General features: G+C 43.5%; 1 protein-coding gene across 2 annotated transcripts in view; it reads left to right on the top strand.

The window, feature by feature from the left end:
- Window positions 1-20,759, top strand: part of LOC111933464 (IgGFc-binding protein-like) — a 63,941-nt gene that overhangs the window by 4,301 nt on the left and 38,881 nt on the right. The window contains exons 1-17 of one of the 2 annotated variants that reach the window (XM_086843637.1): window positions 4,851-4,983; window positions 6,354-6,403; window positions 6,494-6,643; window positions 8,265-8,527; window positions 9,125-9,206; window positions 10,464-10,529; window positions 10,791-11,035; window positions 12,090-12,373; window positions 14,186-14,463; window positions 16,325-16,923; window positions 17,287-17,851; window positions 18,004-18,203; window positions 18,309-18,689; window positions 19,044-19,330; window positions 19,707-19,978; window positions 20,256-20,333; window positions 20,521-20,670. In XM_086843637.1, coding sequence (XP_086699763.1) covers window positions 4,916-4,983; window positions 6,354-6,403; window positions 6,494-6,643; window positions 8,265-8,527; window positions 9,125-9,206; window positions 10,464-10,529; window positions 10,791-11,035; window positions 12,090-12,373; window positions 14,186-14,463; window positions 16,325-16,923; window positions 17,287-17,851; window positions 18,004-18,203; window positions 18,309-18,689; window positions 19,044-19,330; window positions 19,707-19,978; window positions 20,256-20,333; window positions 20,521-20,670 — 4,018 coding nt within the window. In that variant the 5' untranslated portion in view covers window positions 4,851-4,915. Of the gene's footprint in view, window positions 1-4,850; window positions 4,984-6,353; window positions 6,404-6,493; window positions 6,644-8,264; window positions 8,528-9,124; window positions 9,207-10,463; window positions 10,530-10,790; window positions 11,036-12,089; window positions 12,374-14,185; window positions 14,464-16,324; window positions 16,924-17,286; window positions 17,852-18,003; window positions 18,204-18,308; window positions 18,690-19,043; window positions 19,331-19,706; window positions 19,979-20,255; window positions 20,334-20,520; window positions 20,671-20,759 lie in introns of those variants that run through there. The other variant, XM_086843636.1, reaches the window with a different exon arrangement.

Here is a 20,759-nt window from a genome sequence, read left to right as displayed (position 1 = left end):
AGTACTGACAACGGGAGAAACAATGCAGGCTTCATCAGCACTGAAGGAGTATGCAGTGGTGAGCTGAAAATTCAGACTTCAGCATTCATTAAGCCAGCCTGATATAGCTAATTTTAGACACAGCTGCTGCTGTAATACAAGTTATATTTAAAGAATGAGCCAGGAGCCCCATTTGTTTAGACCTAGGAACAAAGAACTAGGACCAGCACCACCAACTTTGACAGTAGAATACTGAAATTGAAACAATGCAGTAGAGGAATCAGACCTCTGTCTCTGTAGGTAACTTGGATTTACAAACCCATGGTCTGAAATAAGGAACAGTACTCTGCCTCTGAAAGAAAGCTCTGTTAGGGTATGGTCTCTGCTTACCACAGGTTTGTTGTGTACACTAGATGAAATAATAAATGTAAAATGTATAAAAGTGCAGATATGAAATTACTGAACTCCAGTGAACCAGAGACAGTTGCTTCAATTATCACTGAACCAAAAAACCCCCAACCCTATATAAAGAAGGCAGTTAAAGAGATAAATATAATCTATTTCCTCCTGCCAGAGATCTACTCCCAAAACATACATTCAGAACTGTCTTTTATATCTTACCTATTATTAAGAGACAGACTTGGAAAATTTCTGGGATTTATGAACTGATTTAGTAATCTTATGATTGTAAGTGTAGCCCCACAAAATTAAGACTTTTACCTATTATGATCTTTTCTTTCTTCACATATCCACTAGAATACCAGAAAACCCTCTTTATTGCATTAATTGTGAGGAATGTTATGGTCTTTACCTCTGTGCTGGAAATAAAATATATTGAGATGTATTTCAGCTGAAAGATAAGAAAGGCCATAATAGTTACAGATTTAATTATACATTATCCATATAGTACACATTTGTAAGCACTGAATAAACTCATGAATGTTACCTTGAAAATGAAATTCTTTTGGATCACAGTATAAAAGCACTATTTGCCCTCAGACTTTTGGCCCTAGGCAGTTGACAACAGAAAATACTGGCCAAAAACCTGCTATCTTTTTATTTCTATTCTCTCTGCATTGTTCAAACTGTAAGAAAGAGAATGAAATTTGAATCCGGTGTCTGTATTCTAGTAAAAATGCTACATTTCATTTCCAAAAGTATTACAGATTTCAGATCAGGAAAGAGACAGCTTGAATTTCAAATTGAAGCTTCAGTTTGTAGAGCCAGCAGTTAAAAAAACAGCCTCAGCCTGCACTCAACAGAACACAAACACTTTACTCATCTAGCAAACATTCAGTTATAACACACATTTTTTGTGTCCTATTAGCCTATCACCATATGTTACTCAACAGTACAAAAGTGAGATTAGTTACACTTCTGTATAATCTGAATTTATCTATTTATAGATTTATGGGTGCTGATGGCTTGTTTTATAACTCTGGTGAATTTTTTGCAGAGCAGTGACTTGAGTGTAGCTCCAACAGGAGTCCAGCATAGAGAGATCTCTGATATAATGAGACATCTGTCAGTGGCTTCTCACCCACAACGTCAGTAAAGGCAGAATGGAGACAGAGGTCAGTGAGAATTCCAGAAACAGAGGTAATACAGGCTCCAAAAGCTGACTCAGTCAGTTGTGAGGACAGAGGAAGAAGTTACTAGCTGAATAGAAACAACAGAAGGATCCTTTTACTTGCACAAATGATATCAACTAAACTGAAACTGATGCCAAATAAAAGTGCAGTTAATCTGTGCAAAGCCAAATGAGATACAGTCACACTGTCTGAAAACCAGATAAAGATCTTTACTTTCTATGCACAAATTTTCAGAACCTGATGTATTCTAAATTAAGGGAATCTGCACAGAATAAACTTTGAGATACACATACTGCAAGTGCATCCCAACAAGACAGCAGCATTTCTTATCATGCAGTCACCTCTCTGCTTTGTGCTAGGTAGCAGTGTAGCAGCCTCCCATAGTGTCAGTGTGAGGGCTCTACTGGCCTCAGATGCCTTAGGAAAAAGAGGTTCTGTGTAATTTCCCCCACTCTTTAAGCTTTTCAAGCTCCCTAGTTTTCAACTGATTACAATACCACAGACAGAGCATTAGCTATAGTGTGAACCACGATTGCTATTCGTCAGAGAACACTTGGATTTAAGAAAATGGGAGGAAGCAGATTCTGGTACTTGAGGACAATTACGTGTATTGGAGTAGCTGTGCAGCAAAAGCTGCACAAGACTGTACTCACTAGAATGGGTGAACTGCTGCGTTTGCTTCTTTTATTATTTGATTTATCTTGCTTGGGCTTTTTTTTGGTTTATTTTTGGTTTTTTGGTTGGTTGGTTTGGTTTTTTTTGTTGTTGTTATTATCTTCATTGTGCTGTCCCCCTAAGTGCATCTCAAGCTGATTCTGTCTCCTGGGAAACATAAATTCATGCTGCAAAAATTAAGAGAGTCTCTCGAAGAGTCCCTTTCTGACCTCCAGCCAGAAATCAAGTTATCTGCAGTATTATCTGTCCTTTTGAGGGTGTTGCATGTCACACTGATCACTGACAAGCCCAATTATTGGCATCTTCTACTGCAGTTTTTATGTGGGAAATGTCTTGTATCACCTAAAGGCAAATAGTCTCCATGAGCAGCCCCAGTGTGCTTTGGCAGCAGGTGAGGTATCTAACGCTGGATGGAGTGAAATCTGCTGTCAGAATGAAACACAGCATACAGAGCACTAGCAAGCCAGTCATAGGCATTAGCAACCAGGTGTGCATCACTTGCATCCTGGATTTAAGGCAGAAGTAAAACATAAACTGTCGGTGAGATTGCCTGCAGATGTCCTTCCTTAGAAAGAATTTTAGCTTCACTGTATTAGCAATTAAGAACTGATGTTTCTTTTCTTCCTCAGGTTGCTGGGCTGTCCAGCCCAATATTTTTATACAAATGGCAGTGTCTCCCAGTCATGTCTCAGAGATACAAAGCATGCAAGTAGAGGAGAGAAATAGTAGGCCTGCAAAGTGGTCAGTTCAACTCTCAGGAATGTGGGATACTGTCACATCCCACTGCAAAAAAATAGCAAGTCATTTCCTTGTAATCCTTTACATATGGAAAAGAAGTTATCAATATTTGTCCCTCACTGAAAACCCTTCATCTGTACTTTGGTTCACCTTTCACAGAGTACCTGAGCTGGCAGCAAATTGGAGTGACAGAAAAGTCACAGGAAAAGTCACCCAGCAAGGCTGGGGGGATGTTCATGGTGCTGCAGGGCCTCACACTTACTGTGGGTGAGGAAGGGTCAAGGAATGTGTGAATGAATGGATGGGTTTATCAGAAGGCTGCTTTCTTTCCAAGATGGAGTCACATCTTCTCAGAATTGTACAGAGCACCAGATTCAGGGCAAAGCCCTTCCTGGTCTGCGGAAGGAAAGCATGTGAGTACATGGAGGGGCCCCTGCTCCCCACTGCAGTGCTAAGCACTTCTATTGCCCACATTTCCACCTGCTGGACCAGCATTTCAGGTGGTAAAGAGATTGATTCAGCCCTGCTGAAAACTCAGTGTGGAAAATGCATCTGCATCTGATGGTCACTTGTATTCTTCCCATCCCACTGCGCTCTCCTCAACTGAACTGGAAAGTGTGGTCAAGGGTTTTGTGCAGGAAACGAGTATCTTTTGTCTCTAAATCACAGAAATCCTCCTCCCTCTTTTCTGTCTGGCAAAAGTATACACATTTTCCTAGGAAAATATTTGCACTGGAGGGGGATTATTACCAGTCAAATGAGCATCTACACTCTTGCTTGGGAGGGGCTTGTGTGGGGCATCACGTTGTGGCAGAACGCAGGTCTAGGCCCATTGTCAACACATCTGTTAACATCTAACTTGAAATACTTTTGTGTTTCTCCTTAGCCCCCCCTTGATCTTCCCCTATTTCTCTTGTTTCTGTAAGTTGCCCCCTTAGTTACTTGTTAACAAGTAAGGCAAGAAGGAGATGAAGAAATTACAGACTTAATTTATGTGGGCTTCATTATCTTAATCATCAGAATATAATAGAAAAGAGAAAGTGGTTGCAACTAAGAGGCCACTTTTAGTGAAAGGCTCTCTCCCAGACACATCCTCCTTTTAAATAAAAAAAAAAAGAGCCATGATCTGGGATTTCCTGGCAGTGCACGGAAACACTGTACACTTTATGATACTCCTTTGATTCTTATCACTTACGAAATCCGAGTGGAGTAGAAATTTGTTTGCCTTTGAGCTATTTGTTGCAGACCCCAGTGCTAGAAATGCTGCAGAAGAACAGAACAGTAAAGGCCTAAGTGTCAGTCTGAGTGATCCACCTGCTTTTTCTGGACCGCCACCAACCAGCAGAGACTTCATGGAAGCCCAGAAAATTATCCTTTATTTTTAAGCAATATGGTACCAGTAATATTTCAGCAAGTTCCTGAATTATGCCCATGACAACTTCACTGTTGTGAGTAAATTGAAATGTTGTTATCTGCTCTGCTGACTGATAGTTTTGGAAAAGAAGAAAATTCAGTCAGAATGAGAAATCTCACTTAGACTTGCAGTAAAAGCTGGGCAGGAGTTTTAAAATGGAAAAAGCTGTCCTGCTATCTATGTCAGAAAAAAATATCTTTAAATTTCAAGACTTCTTTAATATACACGAGCAGCAAGAAAGAATTCCAAAATCACATCAATTTCTCTAGAAAACAGCTAAGGGTGTCAAATAAAGTGACACAGCGTATGAGTATTCAGTTCATAGGTACTTTTCTCAAGGTAGACAGCCCAGGGAACATGATACATGGTTGCACAGATTTTTATAATCGCCTCCACCCTCTTGTCGATATATTTACCTGCTTCACCGTAGGTCATCCCCATTTTCTCCTTGCTGAGTGCAGCTGGTGAATTACTATGCGAACTGCACTACACAGAAGATTTAACTCGGTCTTCTAGCATGGGAAACCCCTGGCACTTACAATACACTTTAATTTTGCTCTGTATTTCAGTGCTGAATACCACAGGGTAAGTAGCACACTACTGAATGTAGCTTAATTCAGGAAACTTAGCTGTTAATGATACATATCCATTCTTCACTTTTAAAATGTGAAATGTTTCTTCCCTTTTAAAATGTGGCATGCTGTACAACTGAACCATGTCATTTTTTAAAAGAAATCATTTAAATTTGGGGTTACCTAATTCTGCTCTGGCATCTGTCTGAGAGAGAAACCTGTAACATAGATTTCTAATGGCTCATCTAAAAAGAAAAGATCTGGACAAATAGCCACAAGACTTATAAAACTCTCTGAATACACCTACAGTAACCTTTGATTTATGATTTTCCTGATGAATAAACGTTAAAAGATAGCACTGAATAGAGACTGAGTGGCAACTTGCCATGGCTTTCCCTTTCTCATGAAGAAGAAATCCAAGGAACAAGGAAGAAAACTTTCTTACTTTATCTGTCTTTACATATTCTTTTTCCTCCTTAGCCTGAGCTCAGTCTGTTTTCCAGTTGCTTGCTGCATTTCATTGCATTATTTCACAATAAATTAATTGTGTTATTTGCTCCTAATCTCCCGAGTTTTCTCAATGTCATTGCTTGGATTTTGAGCATTGCAGACATTCCTTGCGCTGCATTCACTTAAGGGCAGATTCTCTATACTGTGTCAAGTACAATAAGGATAATTAAAGAAGGGAGCACCACAGAGTTTGGAACAGAACCCTGTCTCCAGAAGCTGGGGACCATCCCTTCCCTATGCAAAAAACCCAAAGAGCAGAGCCTTTTGCATTGTGATCTGCGGTAGGATTTTGGTCTTGGTCACCTCAGCTCTGTGGGAATTTATAGTACACAAGGACTGTGCATTTGTTACTGCTTTTGTTTTGCAGCATTTTCAGGGTAAATTAGAAGAGCTGAATGAAATGAAACCTTTGTGTCATGAGAGATTTGCAGAGGTTAAAGGAAATATGTAGCCTTCAAACAAGTAACCGAGTTAAACCGTACAATGGCTCACTAGCATTGACACACTTTGCTTAGCAACAGTGGGGTTAATAATGCCATGAGCAAGTTCCTAGCAAGTCTTTGCTATTACCTGGTGTTGTCTGAGCTGAGATGTATCCAGCCATCCCTCTGCATCTCTCTGTGCCCAGGAGAACTCTCATTCCAGTTCAGTGAGATACAGACCAGAGGATACTTCTCACCTTTGACTCACTCTCAGAACTTTGCCATGAACAAGTAACTTCCATATGAGAACAGAAATTCACACATGAGTGAAACCCTGGGTGTATTTAGTTATTCAGTGAAACACCCAGAGGTGTAAATTGAGGTCCCAACAGTCTTAAGAAGTTTTTGAGTCATTAATTCCACAAGCTTCACTCTGGTTTTTTCTTAACAGGATCAAGCAAAGACCAAGAGGTGGCTTGAGGACATGGGATCCTGAAACAGGTAACTGCATGGCATTGGTGCTGATAACCATCCAAGGTAAACTTTGGACATGCTGGCTCGTCTTCCTCACTTTAAAATATTGTATTTCAGCTTACCTCACCAGATGTGATTTTAACAATAACTCAAGGCCATTCTGTGACTGGACTCAGCCTTGCCATGTCAACCAGGGAGTGTGGATACGAACCAAGCATGACACTCCAACTGATGGAACAGGTCCTGATGGAGACTATCCTGATGGAAGTAAGTGCTCATTTGTGGCCTTGTTGATTTTTCATTTTCTGAAGACAGCTTGACTACCTTTATTCTTCTTTCTTTGAAAGGGAAAAGAAATTCATGAAGCCCTTTGAAATGTGTCTGGTTTGTTACGTGCTGACACCTGTCTTTGACTTTTCATCATATCAGAGAGGAGTGAATTAAACTGGCTTGCCCATCATAGATTTGATACTCTTATCAGTGCATGGAAGTAAAAGAAAGCAAATTTTATCTTGCTTAAGGCCTTAAAAAGAATGTAGTGACATGGAACAGGTAATTTTCCAAGAGAAGGCTTCTGGCCAAATTCCACTGATACCAGTTTATGGCAACAAATGTAATGATTACTGCACTGGCACAAGATAAAGTTCACACCAGCTAGTTACAAAATCAAGTATGAAATTGAAGAATATTTAAAAAATACTTGTCCTCTGATACCTGTGATTTAAAACTGGATTCTAATGTGGTCACAGTATCAAAAAAATACTCCATGGCTCCATCTCTGTGTGTTTGAACCACTATCCTTGCCCCAGCAGATCCATTTAGGGGGATCAGTCTGCAGTTATACAGCTTCCTGTAATTATTCCAAAACTGAAAGGTCAGCTACTGTCAGAGTCAGTAAGCAGATTAGAACAGTATTAGTTGGGATTGTTGCTAAATAATTTTCTGCATTTTTACTATTTTGATAATACCAAATAAAATTGCCTGTTGGAAGAAGAAATGAAACATTTTTTATTTAGATTAGCAAAAATAATAATGTTTTGGTTTTTGAATTGACACAGACCATATCACTTTAAATGTTACTTAGATTTCCTTTCCAACTTAAATCTATGACTGAATGTTAGATGTTATGTGTGGAGCCATCCTTTACCATGCAGAAATGGCATTCATTTATTTTTTATTCTTTTCCATAGTCAGATAGGAGGGACTTGACTTTAGCTGCCCTGTGAAAAGGTAACTTTGATCTTAGCCCACACGAAAGAAAAAACTTCAGCCCCAGTAAAGCAAAATCTGATTTCATATTGAACCAATCAGACTAAAGCATTTCAAATCCTAAATAAACACTGCCAGTCTCTGAATTTGGAAAAATTTCCTTCCTTTTCAAATATCAAATGCAAGTATTCCCAAGGAAATATCAGCATTGCTTTCTATTTCTTCCATTTTGAGACAGATGGTTTGGAATTTTCTTTGTGCCAGGAATTTACTCATTTTGAGTGGAAAGTATTTATGGAAAAAATATATCCCACAAAAGAAAGTGTATAGAAGATTGCCTTATTTTCCGGTGAGGAAAGTGGAAACTGAACATAGAGCAGTGTGGCAGTGTCTGGAGGTGCTGTCTCTTGAAAGAGTCCCACATCTTTTATTGCGATCCCAAAAGAACTGTTCTTGTGAGATTAAATATATTTGCTTTGCTTTCAGACTCACATTCTACTTCGTATAACTACATGGGTTAACCATTGCAATGTGAAGTCCAAACACCCTTTGCTTTGCTTCTTTACACTGATAATGATGCCTTAATTTCTTCCAGATTTGGATTGTACTTCAGTTTTAAATGATATCTAATAGGTTATCAGAAGCTTCAACCATATTTTAATTTTTTTTCACTCTGCAGAAGGCTATTTCATCTACCAAGAAGCAAGTAATCTGATCCCCTTCGACACTAACAGGCTAGAGAGCCCAGATACTGTAGTTTCTGGGAAAATATGCATAGACTTCTGGTACTACATGTTTGGATCAGAAGAGATGAATGAGCTGAGAGTGCTTGTCCAGGATGGCACAGGGGAGTCTGTGGTGTGGCATAGGAAGGGAAACCAGAGTTCCTTGTGGAAATATGGTGCCATCACTCACACTTTTCCAACACAGAGAAAGATAAAGGTAATATATTTGCAGAATATATTTCTTTGCCCAGTGTCAACATTTTTTGCCCCTTGCAGGTTGCAAAATGTTGTGCTTAGTTTATATTAAACCAAGATTTGCTTGGTTTATATTTTGTAAATAAAATGGCCTCATGATTTCTGTCAATGAGCTAAGAGAAGAAACCACAAACCTCCTAGTTTCACCTAGCTGTTAGCTAAGGGATAAAATTCAGTTTAGTTTTCTCTCTTTTTCCTTCCTTCACTCCTTTATTTTATCATGAAGTCAAGGACTTCAGATGTTATAATTAAATGCAGGTTTGTCTGCTGTGAGTTTAAGGGTTTCAACTTTTGGGTGTCTCCTGCATTGGACTCCTCTGTAGAATCTAGCCCATTAATTCTCATAAATCATTTATAAGTCAGCAAAATAGAGGGCCATGTTTCCTGCAGTCCAAACCTTATTACAGAATATATATTCCTCTGGCTGTTATAACCTCATCTTGCTGATTGCTATTTTTAGCAAAAAAGCAGATAGATTAGTTTGAAAATATGCTAAGAGAAATGGTTTTGTGTTTGCCTAAGCATCTCTGATGCAGGGATCACTTTGTGTCCTGCCTAGGTAATTTTTGAGGCTGTCCGAGGACTGACAGAGTTTGGGGATACAGCGCTGGACAATGTGAGAGTAAGGGATGGACCCTGTGGTAAGTCAGTGTTTGCACCCCAGTCTGTGCTATTTCCTCCTCTCTGTTTAAGCTGACCACAAATTCCCATTACTATACTCCATATACAATATAGCGACCCCTCAGAACTTGGAACCACAAAAGAGAAATGGCAAAATCTTTACACCTCACTTCATTTCAATGTTATGTGTTTTGCTGTAATTTCTTCCTAAATCTTTCCTCATCACCTCCAACATCCAAGACAAGCTATCCCTTTCTCTGCAACTGTGACCTTTTTCACCACGTCCAGCAAAATTTACCTTCACTTCTAAGTCTGAAGTGCATCTTTAAATCTAGACAAGGCTACACACTTTGATCTTGGATTTCAGATTACATGGTCTAATTGGCATTTTACAGCAAATATCAGTTCATGCAAGCTCATTAAATACACAGTACAACCATATGTCACATGAAGAAATATCAATGAGTCAATAACACTGAGTTGGACTACCAGTTGTGACTACAAATCAGCAATTTGAGCTTGATCTCTGACCCTGTAACAGATCAGCCAAAACTAGCACAAGCTGTGCATGGCTGGGATCCATTTTTACTGACAAGCATGGAATACCTACAGAATGTAAATTGACCAAGAAATTTACTGAAAAACTTATAGAAAGTTTCATTAGGTCTTAATAGGTGTTATTTTCTGTGAAATATAACTAAGGTGATTACATAATCTGTTTCAAATTTACACTACCTGTGTCAAAGATTTCCTTTCAGATCCACGTCCTCTGATCATGCGATTTTATTTTAAATTCCTTGAAAAGGACTTGTGGCCTTATCTTGTTTGAGGGCTAGGAGAGCCAGTTCTTCATTTTTCTAGTTGTATTAGCACATGATTCAGCCACCGGATGGTGCACAAAGGTAATTCCAAGAGATGAGAGCTTCTCTGTTCATCTCACTCTCATACCTGCCAACACTCACTGGCAGTAAGACCTTCATGTGTCTTAACACACACCAGAGGAAGTCACACATCCAACTGTAACTACACTTCAGCTCCCAGAAGAGCCCCAGCACAGTCACTGTGATCAAACTAACAATCAGATGCGCTTTCCTAAGAGCTAAAAAGACCTACACATCCCTGATTTTAAACACAGGAAGTTCTACTTGTTTTACTGAAGAACTTCATTCTTTATGGTGGTGAAAAGTACGTGAAAAATCCATGTACATTAGTGTGTAAATAGTGTTCTCCTTTTAATGGTAAAGCTCATTGTATTGCTTTGTCTTTTCAATTAACAGAAGCTGTCCCTACACCTGTACCACCAATACCTACACCAACAGAACCTACACCACTTCCAGTGACAGGTAATTTTAGCCAATCACATATACTACTCAGTGGGTTGTAGGACACATTTTTTACTAACAGTACTGCTTCTTTGCTTCAGTTAATTTCTGTGGGTACTTGTCTATGATGTTGCTTTATGCCATACAAATCAGCCTTTTCTGTTTCAGTTCTTCCATCAAACTACAAAACAAGGGTGATTGTGCAGTGGGAGGACACGATAAGATGGACTTTTGGGATGTGTCTGTATGTTAATGAGAACATATTCATTTCCCTGTCTCCAGAAGCTATTTGCAGTATACATGGAGATCCCCACTACAACACCTTTGACAAGCAGCGTCATGACTTCATGGGCACCTGTACCTACACCCTTTCCAAGCTGTGTGAGACCAACAGCTCCTTGCCCTACTTCAATGTGGAAGCAGCCAATGAGCACAGGGGAGGCAACACCCGTGTGTCCTATGTCCAGTACGTGGATATTGATGTCTATGGCTACAGGATCAACCTTGGTCAAAAAAGAGCTGTTAAGGTAAGGTTGGAGCCCACTGCCTATCATTCAAAACTCATAGCATGAATGAAGATATTGTTGGACAGTGACTACAAATTTCCAGCATCCACACAATCATTTTTACAGGGCAGTCAGATATTTAGGAGCAGGAGTAATGTTCCTAAACACAGGAATTTCAAAACTGAAAGCATAGGCTAAAATTCTGCGCTGTGTTTTTGAAAGGTGGCTAAGAGCTGACAGTCCAGATGGGGCTGGTGGGCTAGACAACCTTTCTAACCTGCTCCCCATGCTCAAGTTTGGTATTTAACAGGGAGCACAGAGGCTCTGAATTAGCTGAGTTCATGCTGGTAGTAATTTTCCTGTATGGTAGCCTGTAAAAGTGAACACTTATCCCTGATCTCTACTTATTCCACTTCACTGTTAACTTCACTTAACACCAGGCCTTTGCCATAAACCAGAATCAGGTAGCAGTCCTGGAGTGACAATCTGATAACTCTCCTTATACCGATTGTACACTTGTCCAGCTTGCATCCTAGGACTTCTTTATGTATCCTTTCCATAAAGGGTCAAGACAGTAGAAATGGTTGAACCAAACCCCCAGCATATGAACAGGTCACCTTGCTTCATTATTACCCTTCTTATAAGAAAATACAGCAGTGATTTAAAAGAGGCGAAGGTTTGAAGGTACACTGAAACCATTCCCATCTGATCTTAGAGACATAGAGAACTGATATGTCCTCATTTGTCCAACAGTCTCTGTCTTATACCTTTCCCCTCTATTTACTGCTTTTATTATAAAAAAATAATAGGTCTGTAGGCAGTTGCTGCAGACAGACCATACTAAGTCTTGGACTTTTGCCTGCTGTGCCTGGCTCACCAAGACCACACTTGTAAGCTACATTGTAGCCACACTGTTATGGCCTCAAGACCGAGATTATGTGGCCATATACATGTATACATACATATACCAGCATAGAATTCTTACTGCTGTGTCAATATAGCGATCTAAGAGTGTCACCATTAAAAATACTTCCTGTCAAGTGATTACAATACTTGTCCTTCTCTGTGCCTGCAGGTCAATGGAGTCATCCAGGTGATCCCTGTGACCGTGGTCCCAGGTGTCAGTATTTTCTTCAGTGGGCAGTATGTTGTGGTTACTACTGACTTCGGTCTGCAAGTCAAGTTTGATGGAAATCACAGAGCAGAAATCACTCTTCCCAGTACCTATATGTCTAAAGTCTGTGGAATATGTGGAAATTACAATGGGCAAAAAACAGATGATTTTCTCAACCCAGATGGAGAGATGGAAGCAAACTCAACCAGCCTTGGCAACAGTTGGCAAGTTTACAATGACTCCAGGTAGGACTCCTGTCAGGATGTCAGGTCTTACCTGTTGGCTATGCAATGACCACTGTTTTATGCAACCCTTCTGTGGAGGCCAAAAATGTCTGATGTGGGATAAAATCTGTCCTTGTCAGTGTTCTTAGTTTATGCATCTATGTAAAGTTTCACTGAAAGTTTAACTGTGCTTAAAAAGAGAAAATTTCTTAGACTCTTAGGCTGGAAAAGATGTTTAATCATTGAGTTGAACAGTTAACCCTGGTAAGTGTATAGCACTGCTATATCCACCAGCACATGTCCCCAAATGCCACACTTATGCATCTTCTCAATTCCTCCAGGCATGGTGACTCCATCACTACCCTGGGCAGCCCATTTCAATCCTCAACAACCCTTTTGGAGAAGAAATTTTTCCTAATATCTAATCTAAACCTCCCCTGGTGCAATTGAAGCCATTTCCTCTCACCCTGTTACCTGGAAAAGAAACTATCCTCCATCTCACTACAACCTCCTTTCAGGGAGCTGCAGAGATTGAGGAGGTGTCCCCTGAGCGTTTTTCTTCCCAAGGCCTAACAACCTCAATTCCCTCAGCCACTCTACATAAGACTTGTGCTTCAGAACCTTCACCAGCTCCATTGCCCTTGTCTGGATACAGCCCTGCACCTCAGTGTCTTTCTGGTAGTGACAGGCCCAAAACTGAGCATAGGAATCAAAGTGTGGCCTTAACAGTGCCAAGGACAGGGGAGTGATCCCTTCCTTCTTCCCCACTTAAATCTTACTCTACATATGCTTTTTGCCCAAAGAGAATCCAGCTGGGGTGGGGACAGGGGGGAGTGGTTTTTTTTCCCCTCACATCATGATAATTCCTCAGGAAAAGCTCAGGCTTCTGCTGGGCTCCATCAGCCAGTACCATCCTTGTAGCCTCACCATGGGAAAGGGCTTTGTCCCTTTTGTTCAGGGCTGGATCCTGCCAGATGCTGGGCACTGCACACACAGCACCCATATCTTCATACCACATACCCCTGGAGCAACCCCTGGGCCTGATTTTTAGGGTTACTTACACTTTGGGGTTTTCAGGAAGAGTGGCCAATTAAATCAGAAAATCATATGTATTTTGTAATGTCTCCACAAATGGTCTCTTTAGGCACCCTGATGCAACCCAGGCACACGGCTGCAAGCAAACACTCCCATAAAAGAGACACTGACTTTCTCATTTGCTTTGCCTTGATAATAGGAGAGAAAGACCACAGGGGCTTCTTTTGTCCCCTAGTGCTGTTTGAGCAAACACGGAGTATGTTAAGTACAAATACAGGCCAGACAGGGAGAACGATCTGTGACTTTTAGCATTGCCTTGGCTAAATTCCTTATGTACATTTTAGTATTTTAATAAAACACAGAAGGTGCCCACTAAGATTTCAGTTATTGTTTTAGTTTCTGAATGCTAATAATTGAAGACATTGTTTCAACTCTTCTGAGATAATTGACTTGTTGTTATTATTACACAGAATGTTATTCAATGAGAGCAGGAGTTGAACTTTGAATTGATTTCACTTTCTAATTCCTCTTCTGTGTAAACAGCCTGACTACCAGAAAGCCAAAAATAAACATCTGGGTTTTGTCCAAGCCTCTCAAAGATTATCAGGTTGAGATCATACTGTAATCTGAATTTCTATCCTAAGAGCTTGAAATAGAGGGATTGGAAATACGTCATGTTTAGTCTGGGAAGAGACCTGTAGTTTTGGTAGATGCGATTTCAAAACCATCTCAGGTGCTAGTGAATCCAAAGTTGATCCGTTAATTTTTCCACGTCTTTTTTCTTTTTTTCCACATTAGGTGTTCACCAGATGATGGCCATACTCCAAACTGCACTGATAATGAAAAGCACATGATCCAAAGCAACGCATACTGTGGTCTGATCACAGATCCAAATGGTCCATTCCAGAACTGCCACTCAGTAGTTGATCCACAGAGTTATTTTGAAGATTGCCAGTATGATCTCTGTGAACTTCACTTGAACAATGCAGCCCTCTGTGAAAGCCTACAGGCTTATGCAGACGTGTGCCAAACTGCAGGAGTCCAGCTGGAACCATGGAGAAACACAACCTTTTGCCGTATGTATAAAAGATTGTTAGAAATTACCACTTGTCAGGAGGATATAATGAGGATTTCCTGAAGACAGAGACTTACAGCCCAGCTTTGAATTCATGTAACACTGAGAATCTTGACTTTTATGTCTAAAGATTTCAGGGTTATATGTAGTTCCTCAGTTAGATTCCTTTGGGAAGATGCTAGTGAAAATAGTTCAGCTGCTTTGAATGAAAGGAAAAATTACCACCTATTTAAAATTAAAATAGAATTTGAGGCCTTTCCTTTGAATTTCTCTCTGCAAAGAGAGCAAGATGAAGGAGGAACTCTTCTGAAATACTGAACAGGAGATCTGGGATAAAAGGAGGAGAGTATTATAAACACTATCAGTGGCATGGACTCCCGTATGTATAAGAGAGTAGGGAGTGCTGACCAATCTTCTAAATTGGATGTGGAGGAAAGTGTCAGTGTCCCATCCAGGTGTAGTCCTTCATGGTTTCAGATGGGAGAGGGGCCAACACAGATTGGAAGCCTGGAATTAAAGGACAGGACTGAAGTCAAAAGTAATTGGAGTTTGAAACAGTAGAGATTGTAACAATGCTATTCAGGGTGGAGAAGGTGGAGAGAGTAGGGAAGAGATGGAAGAGACACACACAGAGACACAAGACAAAAGGTGTCAAATAATAAAGTGATAGATAGGTGTCTGTGCTAGGGAATAGGTAAGAACAATGATTTTTCTTGACTGAGTATTGGTGAAGAGTAAATAAAGAATATTTCTCAAGCATTCAGGCATATATTATAGGAAAAAATATTGATATTATTTTTAGAACAGAATTTAATTACAAATATAATGTCTGAAATGCCTGAATAGACCTGTTCCCACTAGAAACAATAAAAGGAACAGGAAATAGTAATACAGTTACCCTGGCAGCCTTTTAGGCTGAAGCTTGTCTGAAAACAATGGAATTACTGAAGCCTAATTTCTTTTCTGACTTTTGTTTCCCATTTGACTTCAGTCTCCATCTGGAGCATTTTCTAGGATGGAGACATTACTGAGGCTTTCTTTCCTAGAAGTTCTGTGGCGTCTAAGCAGAAGTGAGCTGACTCTGCACCTCTCCTTTCTGCTAAAAGAGGTTGCAGGATCCCCCCTCCTTGCCTTGTGCCTATTTTTTTAATGAACCTGAATATAATTTTGTCCTCTGCCAACCTCACCAAGTTATTTCCTGTAGATAATGTGGGAAAAATTAAGTGAGAGGATGGGCAGAGAAATGTAGAAGTTCATTGTATAATCTCTGTCTCCTTAGAAAAATACACTAAGGATAGAGTAAGAAAACATGTCATTAGAAATTGTCTCACATCACATAAACATGTGGAAGCTGAAAAAAGATTGCTCAGGAAGCTCCAGTTCTCAGACCTTCTCATCAGAATATGACAGTGTTTAAAAGATGTAGTTACAAAGAATTAAGAATTAAGAATTAAGAATTAAGAATTAAGAATTAAGAATTAAGAATTAAGAATTAAGAATTAAGAATTAAGAATTAAAAATTAAGGATCAACTCATGACAACATGTCTGGATATCAGAACTACAGACTAAATATAGCACGTCTAGGACAACAGATAACATGATATTGATATCCCCTGTCCAATGCAAGAATTCAAGAAATCACCTTCATATCCTAAGAAATGGTCTCTCTGAGTGAAAGTTTAGACGCCCAAAATTCAAAGGAAATTCAAGTGTGGTAAGGCAACAATGACATGCATGAAAATGTTGCTAAGTCCAAGATGTTCACAAATATTTCAAAAGGAATCATAATATGATATTAAACAAATCCCAATACTTAAGTAATTAAAAATATTAATATATATCTTTATATATTCTTACACAGCAATGACCTGCCAAGCCAACAGTCACTATGAGCCCTGTGCTGCAGCCTGCCCTGCCACCTGTGTTGACCCGATGGCTCCCCACAGCTGCAGCCTGCCGTGCGTGGAGGGCTGTGTGTGCGACAGCGGGTTCCTGCTCTACAATGACCGCTGCGTGCCCAGCCAGCAGTGCGGGTGCTGGCACAACGGGCAGCACTACCCTGTGGGCTCCGAGTTCTGGACGGACGACACCTGCTCCTCCAAGTGCACGTGTCCTGCACGGGGAAGCAAAGTCCAGTGCTTCAATGCCTCCTGCCCTGCGGGCCAGTACTGCGGGGTGCAGGACGGGAAACCTGTGTGCCTCGAACACTCCTACGGCATCTGCCACGTCCACGGGGACCCCCACTACAAAACCTTTGACAGGGTGACGCACAACTTCATGGGCAACTGCACCTACACCCTGGCCAAAGTGTGCTCCAACACCACCTCCCTGCCCTACTTCAATGTGGAGGCCAAGAACGAGCACCGTGGCAACACCCGAGTGTCCTACGTGCGCGAAGTCGTGGTTGAGGTGCACGGACAGCGCATTGTCATCCTCAAGAAGCAGGAGAGCCACGTGCTGGTAGGCAGTGGGGCATGAGCGTGGTGGGGCTGCAGGGCAGCACTGGCTGCACCTGGGCAGGGCTGGCGTGTACCAGATGCCTCCATTGTCCCAGGAATCTGTGGGCTCCCCTGAAGGCTCTGGGTCCCTTGGTTTTTCCTTTTGGGATGGGCTGGAAGAGGAAGAGGCAAATGGGGAACGTGGACCATGTTGAGCACAGTGCAGAACACAGCACACAGCTCTGTGAGCCCCAGGAATGTTGGGGTGTGAGGACATCCCAGGCAGTTGTTTGCCGTGCCTGGGCTGGCAGCTGCTTTCCCTGGGCAGGAGCAGCCGGGGAGGCCGGGGACAGGCCCGGGGCCCACTGTGGTGTGTGTGCCGTAGGTGAACAACGTGCGCCAGACGTTGCCGGTGAGCGCAGCGGGAGGGGACATCACGGTGAGCAAGAGTGGTCGCTACATCGTCCTGGAGACAGACTTCAACCTCCGAGTGTCCTACGACACTGACCACTCGGTGGAGGTGAAGGTGCCCACCACCTACTTCAACCTGACCTGTGGCATGTGTGGCAACTTCAACAACCGCAGAGACGACGAGTACACGATGCCCAACGGGCAGCAAGCCACAGACTCCAATGCGCTGGGGGAGAGCTGGCAGGTCCCAGACAGTGACCCCTCCTGCGGTGTCCCTGTCCCCTCCCCACCCTGCAGTGCAGAAGAGGAGAAGCTCTACCGCTCCGACCAGTTCTGTGGCATGCTGACCACCAGGCCTAGCGCTTTTGAGAGGTGCCATGGTGTGATCAACCCCCAGGACTACTTTGACACCTGCTTGTACGACCTGTGTGCCCTGAATGGTGGCCAGGAGTTCCTGTGTGCTGCTCTGGAGGCCTATGCTGATGCTTGCCAGGCAGCTGGTGTGACTCTTCTTCCCTGGAGGAATGCTACCTTCTGCCGTGAGTACCCGCCTTGCCATTGCCAGAAAGGCAAATGGGCCACACCCTCTGCTCTGAGCCTCTGACCAAAGCAAGTCTTTGGTGTGTCCCTTCCCACTAGGCTGTCCATGGTTAAAGTCTTGCTGGTCTTAATTTTCCTCTTCCCATTGCAGCCCTGCAGTGTCCCCCCAACAGCTACTATGACCCCTGCATGACCGGCTGTCCTGCCACCTGTGCTGACCAACAAGCCCCACAGAACTGCTCCAAGCCTTGTGTGGAGGGCTGTGCGTGTAGCTCTGGCTTCCTCCTGAGTGGAGACGCCTGTGTGCCCGAGGCCAACTGTGGCTGCCTCTTTGAGGGCAACTACTATACTGTGAGTGAAAAGCCTGCCCTGGTTTGCTCTGCCTTGCCACACCACTCCTCTGCCTCTACTTTCCCGCCCCGTGCTGACTGAGGTTTGGTGTTTTCCTGCCTGCAGGAAGGCGAATCCTCCGTGAATGAGAACTGCACTCGCCGGTGCCGGTGCGAAGCCAAAGGCCAGATGGTTTGCTCTGCCTTGTCCTGTGGCGAGGACGAGGTCTGCAAGATCCAGGATGGCCAGAGGGGCTGTTACCCAGCCAGCACTGCCGTCTGCCACATCTACGGTGACCCACATTACAGCACCTTTGATGGGAAGCTCCATCACTTCCAGGGCTCCTGCAACTACACAGTGGTGACGGGCTGTGACAATTCCTCCGTTGGCTTCAGTGTCACCACCCGCAACAAACATCGCAGCAGCCGGAGCTGGACAGCTCTGAACTCTGTGGCACTGTCCCTCAAGGGCCTCCACATTGCACTGCGCGAGCACAAGGCAGTCTACGTAAGCCTCTCATGTTTATACCTGGGAACAACAGACACACTGGACACCCTGAAAGCAGCCCTCTGTCCCCAGGGACAGCTTGCTACTCCCTGAGCCTGCTGCATGCTCACAGAAGAGCATGGCAGGGCTCTGAATGGGCCATATATGGCTGCTTATGCAGACTCAGATCCTTGGTTTCTATCCTGAGTTTTCACTGAGCCATTGGGACAGTTGCTGCTGCCCCTGTTGGCCAGGGCAGGGTTCCTCACACCAGCAGTGCTTCTGGCTCACTGGCACTACCCCAGAGAGGAGCAGTGACCTCTCAGTGGAGGGCACCTCTTTATGCTTCTGTCTCTCTCTGTCTCCCTTCTCCAGATCAATGGTGCTCTGGTCTCCCTGCCTGCTTCTCCTGCCCCCGGTGTGACCGTTTCCCTGAGCGGCTCCTACGTGCGGGTTGCTACCAAGCTGGGCCTGCAGCTGCAGTTCAATGGGGACCATGAGCTCCTAGTGAAGGTGTCGGAGAAGTACAAGGGCAAGCTCTGTGGGCTGTGTGGGACGTACACTGGGAGCCAGCAGGATGACTTCATGCGACCCGATGGGGTGGTTGTACCCGACTTCAACGACTTTGGAGCCAGCTGGATGGTGCCGGATGATGAGTGGCTGTGAGTCCTTGTTCCCTCATGTAGATGAAGGACAGAGGGGAGCTGAGGGAGGGGTGGTGATGGCAAGCATGGGGCAAGTGAGAAGAGGCTGTTCCTGACCCCGGGAAGAGTGGGCTGAGCCTGGGCAGGATGCTTTTCCCAGGCTGTTTGGATCCCAACTGCCTCAGCCGTTTGTTTCTGTCCACCTGAAACCAGGGAGAGCAATGGTGCCTGTGGGCCATATGTTCCAGCCTTTCAAGAGACAGCCATGGGGGCCTGTCTTAGGGAGGGATCTGGACTGCAGAAGCTGAGGTTATGGGTGGGGAGGAGTCCAGGAAATGCCCTGGCTGCTTTCAACAGGCTGTAGAGATCTCAGGGCTGTCTGTCTGCTTTGTAGGTGTGACCCAACCATCAGCCCACCTCCATCCTGCTCCCCTGCTGAAGAGGAGGCAGCTAACAAGCAGTGTTCAATCCTCACACACCTCGGTGGCCCGTTCCAGCCATGCCATGCAGTTCTGCCACCCAAGACATACTTGGAGAGCTGTGTCTATGACCAGTGTGCCACAGGTGGCAGCACGGAGCAGCTCTGCAATGACCTGGGGGCCTATGCTGCAGCTTGTGCTGAGGCAGGTGTTGCTCTGGGAGACTGGAGTGCTGGCACTGTCTGTGGTAAGTCTTCTGTTGACCTCCTTTGATTTCCTTGAATCTCAGAGGCAAGGAATGGGGCAGTACATGGCGGCAGAGATTTCCCATAACTATGTAGCCCATAACTAGCCACTCTGGTGGGCAAGCCCTTGCATGAAGAGACTCTTCTGGACACGTGGAATCCCTTTCCCACACTTTGTTTGCAATGGTGTGGGGGTGTTTGGGATGCGTGCAATGTCCCCATTTGGGAACAAATCTTCATAATCAAACGTACCTTCTCCACTTCTGTTTCGCTCACCAGCTCCTACAACCTCGCCCCCCTTACCAGGCACTACAACACAGCCTCCACATACAACAACATCACCTGGGACAAGCACAGGTACGCTTGTCTCCCATCTGTGGTTTTTAGTGGCTGTGCTAAGCACTTCCCCTTGGCTGGCCACCCTCGCCTGTCCACGGGCATGCCATGGATGTACATGGATGTGCCTGAGCTCTGCCGGACATGGGGAAAAGGTGGCCCCACCCTCACTCTACAACCTCTGCTTTCCTTTCTGTACCGTGTTCAGCTCCACCAACAGAGTGCAATTTTGCCTGCACATTCGACAAGGACTTCTGTGGGTGGGTCCAGGAAGATTACAGCAGCATTGACTGGATAAGGAACAAAGGCCCCACACCCACGCCAAACACCGGCCCATCCTCTGACCACACAACAGGAGGTAGGAACAGCAATCAGGACACAGGCAGAGAGCTGTCCCTGCAAGAATGGCAACAAACTTCTAACAGCAAACACGGACCACGTTTTTCC

Source organism: Cyanistes caeruleus, chromosome 10 (assembly GCF_971803275.1).
Source record: "Cyanistes caeruleus chromosome 10, bCyaCae1.hap1.1, whole genome shotgun sequence".
Taxonomy (NCBI): Eukaryota; Metazoa; Chordata; class Aves; order Passeriformes; family Paridae; genus Cyanistes; species Cyanistes caeruleus.
Note: the sequence above shows the minus strand (reverse complement) of the source record. Positions and strands in the feature narration are given on the sequence as shown.